Source organism: Mizuhopecten yessoensis, unplaced genomic scaffold, assembly GCF_002113885.1.
Source record: "Mizuhopecten yessoensis strain PY_sf001 unplaced genomic scaffold, ASM211388v2 scaffold716323, whole genome shotgun sequence".
Lineage (NCBI taxonomy): Eukaryota > Metazoa > Mollusca > Bivalvia > Pectinida > Pectinidae > Mizuhopecten > Mizuhopecten yessoensis.
The window spans coordinates 419,914-432,786 of NW_018480059.1; the positions used below are offsets into that span (position 1 = coordinate 419,914).

General features: G+C 36.7%; 1 protein-coding gene and 1 long non-coding RNA gene across 2 annotated transcripts; one reads left to right on the forward strand and one right to left on the reverse strand.

The window, feature by feature from the left end:
• Positions 1-1,160: 1,160 nt before the first annotated feature.
• LOC110443052 (RUN domain-containing protein 3B-like) lies at positions 1,161-12,804 on the reverse strand. Its single transcript, XM_021487021.1, has 10 exons — positions 12,517-12,804; positions 9,477-9,592; positions 8,720-8,856; positions 7,421-7,506; positions 6,322-6,411; positions 4,925-5,005; positions 4,198-4,363; positions 3,459-3,616; positions 2,969-3,115; positions 1,161-2,259 (listed from the first exon to the last, which is right to left on the reverse strand). Exons 1-10 carry the CDS (start codon positions 12,597-12,599, stop codon positions 1,404-1,406), a joined length of 1,920 nt encoding a protein of 639 aa, XP_021342696.1. The 5' UTR covers positions 12,600-12,804; the 3' UTR covers positions 1,161-1,403.
• On the forward strand, positions 2,958-4,913 carry LOC110443054. Its single transcript, XR_002462073.1, has 3 exons — positions 2,958-3,005; positions 3,479-3,610; positions 4,256-4,913. It is a non-coding gene; the product is annotated as an uncharacterized LOC110443054 (long non-coding RNA).
• Positions 12,805-12,873: the final 69 nt, after the last annotated feature.

The window sequence follows — 12,873 nt, forward strand, 5'->3', positions numbered from 1 at the left end:
GGTCGTTTGGTCTCATGTCACTATCTTCCCGTGAGTCTGTTTATGTCTATGAATTTGAAAGCTTTATTCCTGAAATACGTGTGATTATACATTTCCCGGTAAAATCTCGATATCGGGTGTTGACATATCATCGGCACGCACGTGTACTATTGTTTACCAGGGGCCTGTTCGTGTATGCGGAGCAACCGGTTTGACCGTTTATAAATGTAACAATTTCGGGTATAAATCCTGGCGGACCTGTAAATGTATATGCAGGCCTTGCAAGGCTTTCTCAAGGCTCGCCTGAAAGCAGCATCAGATTACTAGGTCCGACCTTATTTAATAAACGAACAACAGTGGTCCGATCGGTTTGACCGTTTAAACGAAAACGGCCAAGGTGTAACTATAATTTGCACAACGACATTGAATGCCCGATACGCAATACGGAAATGACGACACGGTGTACATGCACATTTCGATCAAGATAATTGAGTCCGAGCTGTACTTTTTCCGGAAGTACGTCACGAAAATGGACGCTGATGACGATGTGTGGAGCCACCTTAATCCCTATGGTAGAAGAAAGTTTTTAAAGTTTTACCTCTATTTCCCCTATTGGGCCCGCCTCTCTTTCTCTAGGGGGGTCAGACACACCGTTTATACAAAATTGGTTCCCCTTCACCCAAGGGTGCTTCATACCAAATTTTGACAAAATCCTGCCATTGAAGAATTTGCTTTGTTTCCCCCATTGGGCCCTTCCCTTCTGCCCCCAGGGGGGGGGGGCACACTCGCTGTTTATACGAAACGAGGCCTTTTTGCCCAAGGATGCTCCAGACTAAATTAGGATAATATCCCTTAATCCCTATGGTAGAAGAAGGATTATAAAGGTTTTACCTCTATATCCCCTATTGGGCCCTGCCAGGGGGGCCACACCCACCGTTTATACAAAATTGGTTCCCCTTTACACAAGGATGTTCCACACCAAATATGGACCAAATCCTTTCATTCCTACAGAAGATGGATTTTGAAGAATAATTTGCTATGTTTCCCCTATTGGGCCCCTCCCCTCAGGCCAGACCCACGGTTTATACAAAATTTGTTCCCCTTCCCCCAAGGATGCTTCTGACCAAAATTGGTCAAAATCTGCTCAGTTGTTCATGACCAGTAGCATTTTAAAGGAAAAGTTGGTGGACGACGGACGCTGCAGTATGGCATAAGCTCACCATGGTCCTTCGGACCAGGTGAGCTAATAAAAATAAGCATTCACTTATGATTTCAGAGCATGCATTACTTTGAACTTTCAAATGTGCCATCCATTCATTATAAACCAAATTACTAATCATAATAACTATTGGAAATGATATAGTGGAACACTTTGGTAAAGGATATACATGTCAAAGTAACAGTATATGTCCTTAAACTTATTGCTACTGTAATGCTTTCTGGTCAGTGGAACCATCTGTATCAGTCAAGCTAACATCTGACAAAACCATGATGTCATCACTTCCTGAGGAGGACCCGTCTTTGTCTTCATAGTTTTCTTCCACTTCGTCCTCTTTTTGGTCTCCAGCTTCTATATTCTTATTGGCTATATCTTGTGACTCTTTAATCAGATTGGCTGCCCCTTCTTTAGTGTCATTTGTTGAAAGGTCAACACTTTGTAAACTTTCTCCCGATTGGTTAGTTCTTTCATCAGCTTGTAATTGGCCTTCTGATTGGTCAGATCGTGTATCTGTTACAGATATGAAAGCTGAAGCTTCCTGAGCTTGCTCAGGTACCATAACAAATTCTTCTTCCTTTGTTGATAAGTACACATCCTTTTGAATATTCATATCAGTGTTCCCCATTGGTATTTCCAAGTGGTCAATATCTTTTGCGGCTATTCCAGGTGTGGCTTTTCCTGTTTCTGATTTAATGCCTCTCTTTGTTGGAGTGCCAGTTACTGAACTAGTTCCCATTCTTTCTGTGTCAGAGTAGTTTATCCTCCTTTCCGGAGTGTTGAATTCGGAGCTTCCTCTTCTTTGCTCGGGTGATGTGACAAGAAGGTGAAGTCGTCCGTCGACAACGGTGGGGTGGCCGTGATTAGTGTCACCTGTGTTTACACTGGTCTCAGAGGAGAATGACCCTGCCATAGCAATCATACTCTGAGTGTCCTCTTTTTGTGCATTGATGTCGACCCCTAATAACTGACCAGAACTTTGTGTGGCCTGTGACCCAGGTATGGCCAGCCGTGCAGCAGAAGAAGGGAGGGCAGAGCCAGCATCACTACTGCTATAGCTGGACCTACAACAAAAAGAATTATGAATTGTTTCACTTATTTCCCTTTAAGACCGTCATGAAGCAAAATTTAACTAGAACTGTTAGATGCAATCTAAGTAATACTCCCTAAACTTCCTTATGACAAACTTTTGGTTTTAATAGACTGACCATCATGAACTAATCATGTGTAGACAGTTCATTTAAATCCATCTACTAGTTCAGATGCCACAATATGGACAAATTGTGAAAATGAAAAGCACAGATTAGAAAAAAAACCCTCTGAAATTGGTTGAAACAAAACATAATTAAAGTGCAGTACCTAATTACATGATTAACTGACATGAAGTCGGTAAATAACAGTTTAAAAATTAGCAGCAGAATGGTCAAATATGTCTACAGAAAAGTTGATTCCTGTATACCCATTAACTTAATCAAAGGATAATCTAATGCAGAATAGCCTGGTGTTACTAATTCATGTATTTTAGTGTTTTCCTTTCAAATGAGTCCTCATTCAATTTACAGCTAGAGGTTTCCAAATATGGAACGCTTTTAAGAAAAGAGTTAAAGATCACACTTAATGCAACATATATTCTTCAAAAAATTTGTTCAACATTGTCGCAGAATATTCATGTTTAATGTGTGAGAAATATGGGATTTTTATTTTCAATTTTAAAACATTTACCCCCCGGTAGTATTTTATTAGATTGACATGCCAATTGTTCCAGGATTATACCTGTGGCTGTCCGAGGCGGACTGTCCTGGAGAAGGAGGTACGTGGATTATGTTAACATCCTCCATATCAACATGACCACTCTGTAACTTCCTCATCAGACTTGTGTATTTGTGGTGCTGGTTTTCACATTGTCTCTTCATTCCAGACCTTCAATAAGAGCAATAAATAATAAATTACTTTTACAAGTTAACTCTGTTTTATAGTAACACCATTTTCTCTGTTACATACAGTTCTCCCTGTATAGAGTTAGTAACAGTTGTGTCTGTAGAATTACTCAGTTGTTTTTGCAGAATTGCTCACAGTTGTTTCTGTAGAATTACTCACAGTTGTTTTTGTAGAATTACTCAGAGTTGTTTCTGTAGAATTACTCAGTTGTTTCTGTAGAATTACTCAGAGTTGTTTCTGTAGAATTACTCACAGTTGTTTTTATAGAATTACTCACAGTTGTTTCTGTAGAATTACTCATAGTTGTTTCTGTAGAATTACTCACAGTTGTTTTTGTAACTCCAGTATTACAAGCTCCAGCTGATGTCGCTCCTTCTTCCCCTCCACGTCAAACTGGTGAACAGTGTTGATGAGAGTCTGGCGCTGATGCTGTAGCTGGTATAGCTGCTGTTCCCTCATACGACCCAACTCCTCCAGGTAACCCTGTTATTTACACATGCTTTGTGAAGTGAGAAGTTTCAAGCTTACAATTTAAAATTAACACAGGTTAGAATTTTTTAAACTTAATATTAAACTGTTCACATTAATTGACTGCACTAAGATTAACTTACCATAAATATTTCAATGTTACTATGTAAATAATGCATCCCCAATGTTTCCTGTGTAAATAATGCATCCCCAAAGTTTCCTGTGTAAAGAATGCATCCCAAATGTTTCCTGTGTAAAGAATGCATCCCCAATGTTTCCTGTGTAAATAATGCATCCCCAATGTTTCCTGTGTAAAGAATGCATCCCCAATGTTTGCTGTTATTTTCAACTGATTAAAGGTTCTTCAATACGCTGCCCTGATGTTTGCATTTTTTCAAAAACATGAGGCATCTCTTACTAGTTTTGGCAATTAAATTAAATGCTTTAATACTGAAACAATGATGCTTCTCCCTAAATTAAGTTAAAATATGTCAAGTCATATATAAGGAGTAGTTGTTTGAAAATGTTCCCCTAATTTCATTCCTATATTAATTTTTCATTTATTTGTTAAAAAATTAAGTAAAAAGTCATTGTACTTTTTGTTCATTGGCTGTCTTGTATTTGGTCTCCAAAGCCTTGTACTTGTTTTTCCAGGTGTCGTCCCCGATAATCGTGATATCCTCACTCATGATGCTGCTTGTCATACTGGAGATGGTACTCAGCTCGTGCAGCTCCTCAGCATCACTATGGAGACTCTCCTGGCTACAATGAGATGGTTAACACTGACAGATGTTCACAGTCATTGACAGGCATATGTGACCAAATCATAAGAAAATGTGTTAATCAGAAAATTTAATTCATGTTACCACAAAGAGTAACAAATAAAGAGCATTTCAGTTATAACAAATTCAAAGGTCAATTTCCTGCGTCAAAATATTATGAATGTGCTTGAACCAATAATTCTAATGGCCAAATCTGAAAGTTTGGCTATTCACATGTAACCATATCAGAAATGATCAACAATGCATGTTGGCAGTGTAACACATATCAGGCGTAATGGAATATTTAATACTGTTCAGTGTTAGCCCATGGCTGTCTTATGCTAAATGTGGTCAAAATCACTTCAGCAGTTCTGATCTTGTACCATATAAAATTTGATAGATTGATGACAATGATGAAGGGCAACATGTCATGGCAAAAACTTATATGACCTTTTGGCCTTTTGCCATGTGAACTAATCATGAATTTGAATGAAATGGTAAAAAATGTTCTTGAATGAGCAAACAAAGTATGTTTTGAATCAACCATTCTAATCTAGCTTACCTCTGTTGGAACCTCAGGTAGGGAGTAAAGTCTATTTCCAAAGGACTAGACAAGGCCACATTGTTGCCCTTCAGACAGAAACTGTAAACAGAAATTAGTCAGTTATGCATTAAGTATTTAAAATTCTCAAAACTTGCATATGTCTTGTAATTTGAATATTTAAAATATTGAGAAAGTTTAACAAATTAAAAAAAATGTGCAACAATACAGACATGACAAATCTGGTACCATTGTCATTATAACTTGGAGACATATAATATGGAATCTATAAGTTTACAGGCCACATTACACAGAAGTTGAAACTGTCCATTCGTACACCAATTAACATAACTCTAAATTTACGATGTATTGCTAGATTAACACACTCATAGTGTTTGTTTATGTCTCGAAATCTCCAGGGTCAATGTATTGTCAATGAACATCTTAAAACACCATAACAGGTCAAACATTAAGTTTTTCATATTTGTGAGCTGTAAAATAATGCCTATGGACTTTGTATCACTGGCATATTATCTATGTTTGATTTGGTTAGTTGCGTCCTATTAACAGCTATGGTCATGTTTTGTGGTGGAGGAAAGCCGGAGTTCCCAGAGAAAAAACACAAACCTATGACCAGTACCTGGCGACTGCCATTTTGCAGCCATTTTGTTTATCTGATCATTTTCAAAAGTAAACATGAACAATAAAGGACAGTGGGGAACCTGCATATAGCATATAAAATTTGAGAAAGAACCCTCCAATACTTCCTGGGAAATAGCACAAACAAACCTTAATTGTCAAAATCAAAGATTTGTTTATCTGATCAGTCTCATAAGAAAGCAAGCACAACTACATACCAAGGAGAACCTACATGTCAAATTTGAGAAAGATCTCTCCAGTCCTTATTGAGAAATAGCTATTACAAACTTACACTGTAAAAATCCAAGATGGTTGCATGTCAGCCATTTTGTTTATCTGGTCATTCTCAAAATCAAACATGCACAACTACAGACCATGGGGAACCTACATGTCAAATTTGGAAAGGTCCTTCCAGTGATTCCTAAGAAATAGCGATAACAAACTTTCACAGTAAAAATTCAAGATGGATGCATGTTGGCCATTTTATTTATCTGATCATTCTCAAATTAAACATGCACAACTACAGACCAAGGGAAAACTACATGTTAAATTTGAGAAAGATTTCTCCAGTACTTCCTGAGAAATAGCGATAACAAGAATTGTTTAAGGACGGACGACGGACAGACGGAGGACCCGGACGCAGGGCGATTTGAAAAGCCCACCATCATCTGATGGTGGGCTCATAAAAATCAGAAAAGGTTAGTCAAAACCCTCTAAAAGCCATTAGGTCTAAGCTGATGGCTATTACATTGTGATTTTCCCTCCTAATGACACCTCACCTGAAGTCGATGGCATTGAGTCCCAATAGAACACCGTTCAACATGTTTGCATCTTCTGTCAACACCACAGCTCCTTCTCGGTAAAACTTTCTGTAACAATGCAAGATCAGTGTCCAGCAGTCTATATGTACATGACTTTTAGTTTTGTTTAGAGTTTTCTTTCAACAGAATTTTTGATACTGAATGTTATTAAACATTTATTGTTCATAAAGAACACCTTTTTTTAAATTGCTGCTTTAATAATGCTCCCCTCAGTGTAAAGCATTTTGGTAACAAAGGTAATCTCTTATTAGAGATGTGCTAGCTACATTGTACTTCCCCCCCCCCTCCCCCCCCCTATTTAATATATACTGTATTTGATTATTCATAAGTAATGACTATGAACAGCTTTGTATCATGAGAGGTAACAGATAGAGATACAGTCAATTGTAACGTTTTAACCGTAAAAATATATCATGAATGATATTAGGACTAACACTAGTTTAATCAAAGATTTTGTTTGTTTGTTTGTTTGATTTTGTTTAACGTCCTATTAACAGCTAAGGTCATTTAAGGACGGCCTCCCCTGTGTGCAAGATGCATGCATGTAGTGTGTGTATTTCGGGAGGCTGCGATATGTTCGTGTTTGTCTCCTTGTGATAGCGCGGAACTGATGCTGACTTTATAGTGCTACCTCACTGAAACATACTGCCGAAGACACCCAGCAGGACGCCCCACCTGGTCACATTATACTAACAACGGGCGAACCAGTCGTCCCACTCCTAAATTGCTGAGCGTTAATTAAGCAGGGGTATAAACTACCATTTTTAGAGACTTTGGTATGTCTCGGCCAGGGGACAGAACCCAAAGCCTTCCTCACAGGGGCGAACGCTGAACAAATGGCCAAAAGTGAGGCATTGTCAAGGGAGACATTAGGAAGAAGAAAGTTATGTAGAAAGGAGAGAAGAGATAAGGTCCCAAATTTAGTCGCCTCTTACGATCATGCAATTGGGGGCAGCAGGTACAATGAAAAGCAGTAAGTATTAGTAAATACCAATATAAAAACCAAGTCTTATTTTAACATTAACACAGTATTAGAGAGTAGTGGAGAGGTATTTACTTGGTAATATTTGTCTGTTGTAGGGCCACGTTGAGGTATTCTGACAGTCGCTTCTCCATCAGCACACATCGAATCCATGCTCGTCCCTTCAAAAGCAATGGAATAGAAAATGTGTCACACAGAATATAATAATTTCATGATATTTTCGCATCTTTTTGGGGTAATTTCTTATTTACAGATGAATTGCTGTAAATTTGATTTTTAATGTTAGTCTGACGTTTGTTTTTTAAATCTATACATGTATATAAATAGTTTTATATTTTTGATGTTTTAATTTTCCAGATGAAATATGTCATCAAAGTGTGTAAAAGTCTACCAAAGCACTGATTCAAGTGAAAAATACAATGATCACAAATTGTAGAATAATCCCTATTAACTTGCTTGATTCTAGTTAGGCCTAACAACGATAAAGTGTGTTCCAGGTGTCATTTTATGGCATGTTACTTTATATAGATTTCACCACTTCAGTTATATTACATAAATAATTTAGGGCGCTAATTAATGCAGTGTAATAAAACAACATCAATGTTTGATTATGAAAATGTACAATATCACCATTATGACATCACATAGAACAAGATGATGGTATCAAGAAATTCAAGGTTACTTACGTAAGTTAAAACTGCGGGTATTTTCCTTCTATTTCCCGCCAGTCTAAAATCTATGACTTAATAAAAACTGAAACTGTGCTTACTTTGATTGAGTGTATGATAAAGATAATCTCAAACTTGTTCTCATTTTATTTGTTTTTATATAACAAGCTCCAGTTAGAAACTTGTTTATAAAAATCATGAAATGGGAAAAATGATCATCAAGTCCTATATACATTTCTACGTTACATATGAGAATCAAAGACTGTTGTTATATACTTCACACCAACACTTTAGGGCTACATTCGTGTATCCCGGTTGAAATGGTACATGTGGCGCAGAAATTTTCCACGATAAACGAACACACTTGGACCGTTCTATAAGCAGAGCTAAAAATCCACAGTTTCGGAGAATAAAAAACAATGTATCAAGAATATTATGCACTTCTCTCTGCACTGCGTCCACTAAATTACATAACGTATCTTAAAAATTACATGCGACTTGACATTGTTTAAGAAAGAAATAACGCAAATTGGCAATAGTCAGCATTTTAGTTTCGGTCAGGTACGTCTGGACCCCTCAATCTACATGTACCAAATTTTCCTGAAGTCAGCCTCTGTCCAAATCTGTACCTGTCGTTTTCTTTACAGGTTCAACCGGTTCAACCGTTTCAACCGGATACGCGAATGTAGCCTTAGACTTTCCTTACCTTTGCCAAAGGAGATTTGACATTCTCCAGATTAGCAATACTGTTGATACAGCTGTTTGGCACCTTTTTACATGCCACCTTTATATAACCCCAGAAATGCAATTGATCCTCATCTAGAGCAAACCAGGTCTTTTGGGCTGTGTTAATCAAAGGAAAGCCTTCATCAACTTTATACATCTAGTTTGGTTTGCATAGTTTAGTTTTATAAAATATCAAGGTTAACATAATTTTATAGAAAAAAATCTACATGTATTATGATAATATCGCTACATTACACATTGAAACTGTAATTTGTGTTAGCTTTATCTCTCTTAAACATCACTTTAATTAACATTCTTATGCATTTTCGTGATTTTGACAACGTATGTGAACATGATTATGCAAAATAGCCATGAATGGGACATAATTGTGAGACATTAGCAGCAATAGATTTTGGCAGAGTTAATGCGAGGGCTTATGCAAATTTCAGACAGTTACATTATTATTGAACTGATAAAAATGACATTTGTAACTGCTGATCACTCATGTGTAAAATAACTATTAAGCACTCACAGCAAAAAATACCATAGATATAAGAATTAGTTTTCAATTTTGGTCAGGCTATGAGGTGATAACTCCATGAATAAATTTGGGATAACATAGTGATATATGATATGCTTGGTGTGGCTTCTCCCACACTCCCCTGATTGTGTGAACAATATTCCTGTAACCACTGCCATGAGCATATATATATAACAGGAAGACCTGGACAAACTACCTTTTAACCTGTGTGACAGCAGCTGCTCCAAAACTGCACAGAAATTGATGACCTCTTCACACTCATCATCAACTGTTGTCAGTGATGCTTTGTCAATCAGACTTTTCACAGCAAATCTGAAGGACAAAATAGGTCAATATACATTATGTAATTATAACTCATCAGGAATATGTTTGATAACTAATGGAGATTGCATGAAAATCATAGACTGAAAACACACTTCAATGCCATACTACAAGGATGAAGTAGAAAACTCTGTTTGATCAGCTGACATAACGTTATCCAGTCGATGTCAAAGTTATTTTGGCAAAATCTCAGTCACAATAAAATGACAGGTAACAAATTGATAGTCAATTTCTGAGCCTGTTGATTTCTGGATTTTTTACTCTTTAAATGTGTGCAACAATGCATGTCTTTTGTATATCATAACAAAAATCTTATGCAAGGAAAATAGACCTTTGGGGCTCAACAGGGGCTATTGGTAAATTATTTACACCAGCTACACAATAGGTCTGCATCAATCACTCACATGTCATTCAATGCTTTTCTCAAACAATTTACACATCTCTTGCCTTCAATTTGGTTCAAGGTCTAATTTATATTAACAAGGTTATATTAATAGCAAATAAGCTTACCACTGATAGGAAGTTGTTGTAAGGTTTTAACTGATCTTACTCCTGGGGTTTTCACCATTGGCTAAGATCATTTAATTGAACGAACAAATATATTATCCACTATAGTCCTTAAGGATCTTTAAAAAAAAAATCTGCTTTTTTTCACATTTGATCCCTGTGAATGAAATTGAACAAGATAATTTATTCAGACATATTGATGGACATTTATAAGGTGTTTAAACATTTGAATACATTTGACTCCCATGCAACCTAGAAGGGCATCATTTGAACAAGCCTGATAGCTCTAATCATTATAATAATAATAATATTTTGAGGTTCTTATATACATGTATCGCTTTATCAGAACCTAGTTCATAGGTTGTCTCAAAGCGGTTCACAAATTATTATTCATGGTTATAGGGCCTTTGCAACCAGCCAATATCTTTCTCAACTCCCTGGGGAGCACACAGCTGGTGCTGCCATTTTGGCGCTCACAGCTAGCATTCAATAATTCTAGCACTGCCCAACCACATACTCATTTACAACTGAGTAGACTTGAACAAACAGAGTAAAGTATCTTGCTCAATGATACAATACAGTGCCGTGCCTGGAACCTGCAACCCTTCGGTCACGAGCCCCGCATCCTACCACTAGACTTCAGTGCCTCCAAAACAGAATATCATTGCATGCAACTAGCCAAATACTATTACCCCAGGCTTCTTGAATGTACAGATGAAGTTGTTTTAAGTCATGTGACCTTGACAGTGGGTCAAGATTAGTAAGTTGATGTAACTTAAAAGTTCTTCATTCCAGCATTCTACAAGACAAATATCATTATCCTAGCTATAGGCCTTTCAGTTTCATCAACAGAAGTAGCTTGAGTTCAGGTAACAAAAGAAATAGATTAGCAATACATGCCATTTTGGCCTTGTTTATCAGACATCATGTCAGAAGAAACTATCTGTGCACTTCTTGTGGTAATTAATACATCAAATTTTGAATACTAAAATACCAAATTTTGTCTTGTTTTGCACGCCACCCTGCCATGCACTTAACCACCACCCAAGCGAGGAACAGCTTTGTTTAAACAACATTTGATAAATTTGTTTGCCTTTATACTAAATGCATAAAGTTCTTGGTTAATATCCATTAAGCACTTCAGGATATGAAGTCTTTGGAGGTCATCATCTTTTCATACCGTACCCTGCTCCTCACCTACTGTACCCTGCTTCTCAGCCCGTTTTGGGGATTGGCACATGCACACATCCTATCTATTGTAAAATGTTTGATTCTCTGGTCCCAATGATGCAAAATAGCATAACTGGTTAAAATTTTATCAGTCATTCAGGAAGAGTAAATATAAAATTTTATCAGTCATTCAGGAAGAGTAAATATAACCTAAGGCTTTTAAGGGAAAGGCTAATGTACCATGTTTGGGCTATAGAGTGATTCTGCACCATGGCATAATAGCTCACTGGTCCCTCTGGCCAGCTGAGCTTACAATGTGACTGTTGGTAAGGCGAATTTCAAACAGCGTTGTATGATTAGAAATTAACTACTTGAAACAAACTCTTTCAACAATATATAATTAAATTTACCTGGCAATTACATGTATAATATATTAATCATATCAAAATATGTGCGTATTTCAATACTTCTGCTTTAATGTCTATGTGTCTCACATGCAGCACTGTCACTATGCATATTATTATTGGAGGATGTAGTAAATGCAGCTACTCTGAAGCAATATTGAAATCTAGGCTGAAAAGGTCAGTCATCAAAATTTTAAACTCCCCATCATCACTTCAAAATGCATCTAGCACAATGCAGTGTCAAGCGCACAGGCTCAAATTGATTAAAAAGCTTAATCTAAAGTTAAACAGACTGAGCATTAAGTTAATTTGATCTGTTATTATATAGTTCTGGTTTTATTGAAACGCATGAGTCATACAATACACGGATAAGTTCAACTCAAGATATTTTTTGTTTCAAAAACAAAAGGATTAGACAACAGGCATACTAAGCCTATATAAAAGTCATAAACGACTATAAGTTGTTTATAAAAACCTCTCAAATGAAATTATTGACAATTACGCATTTGAGAAAAATGGAATGATTACAAAGATAAATACAGGTAATTATATAAAGAAGTCGAGCCGATTATTTCTTACATAATGACCTACATCGATATCTGTACATTGTCCCTTTATCAACAGATCAATACAAAAACATTGAATGGTCGACTGCCAAGTTCAAACTCAATATTAACATTCTACAATTTAAGCTAAATGGTTTGATATCTAATTAATAAACAGTGTGTGTTTAAATTAAATTGTCATGGTATGTATGTATTCTTTTGACTTATCTGTTTGTCTGTATAACATGTGACAGCACAAGACCAAAATCATTCATAAAACATGAGTTACCTGCATATTTGAATCAAATTTCTCCTTTGGACACACACTTGACGGTTGTGTGATCGGTTACGTAAACTGTCGTGTACATCCATTCCTAAGAGTGGATGGTTTTCACAGGTCGAATGTACTCACTGTCGCTCTTGTCAAAAAACACCTGCGGCCATTATGGTGTCATGTGACTTCTTATCCCAGCTGAGAGGCAAACGACCTTAACCTTCTAAAAAGTGCAAATAGGGTTATATTGAACTGCTTTATATTAATATTCGCTAGATAGCTTCACTAGTTTATTTAAATTAAGATAACTACATTTTACTCTCAAATATGTTTTAGGGAGCACATACGCCTAATATATCGTTGCAAACATGT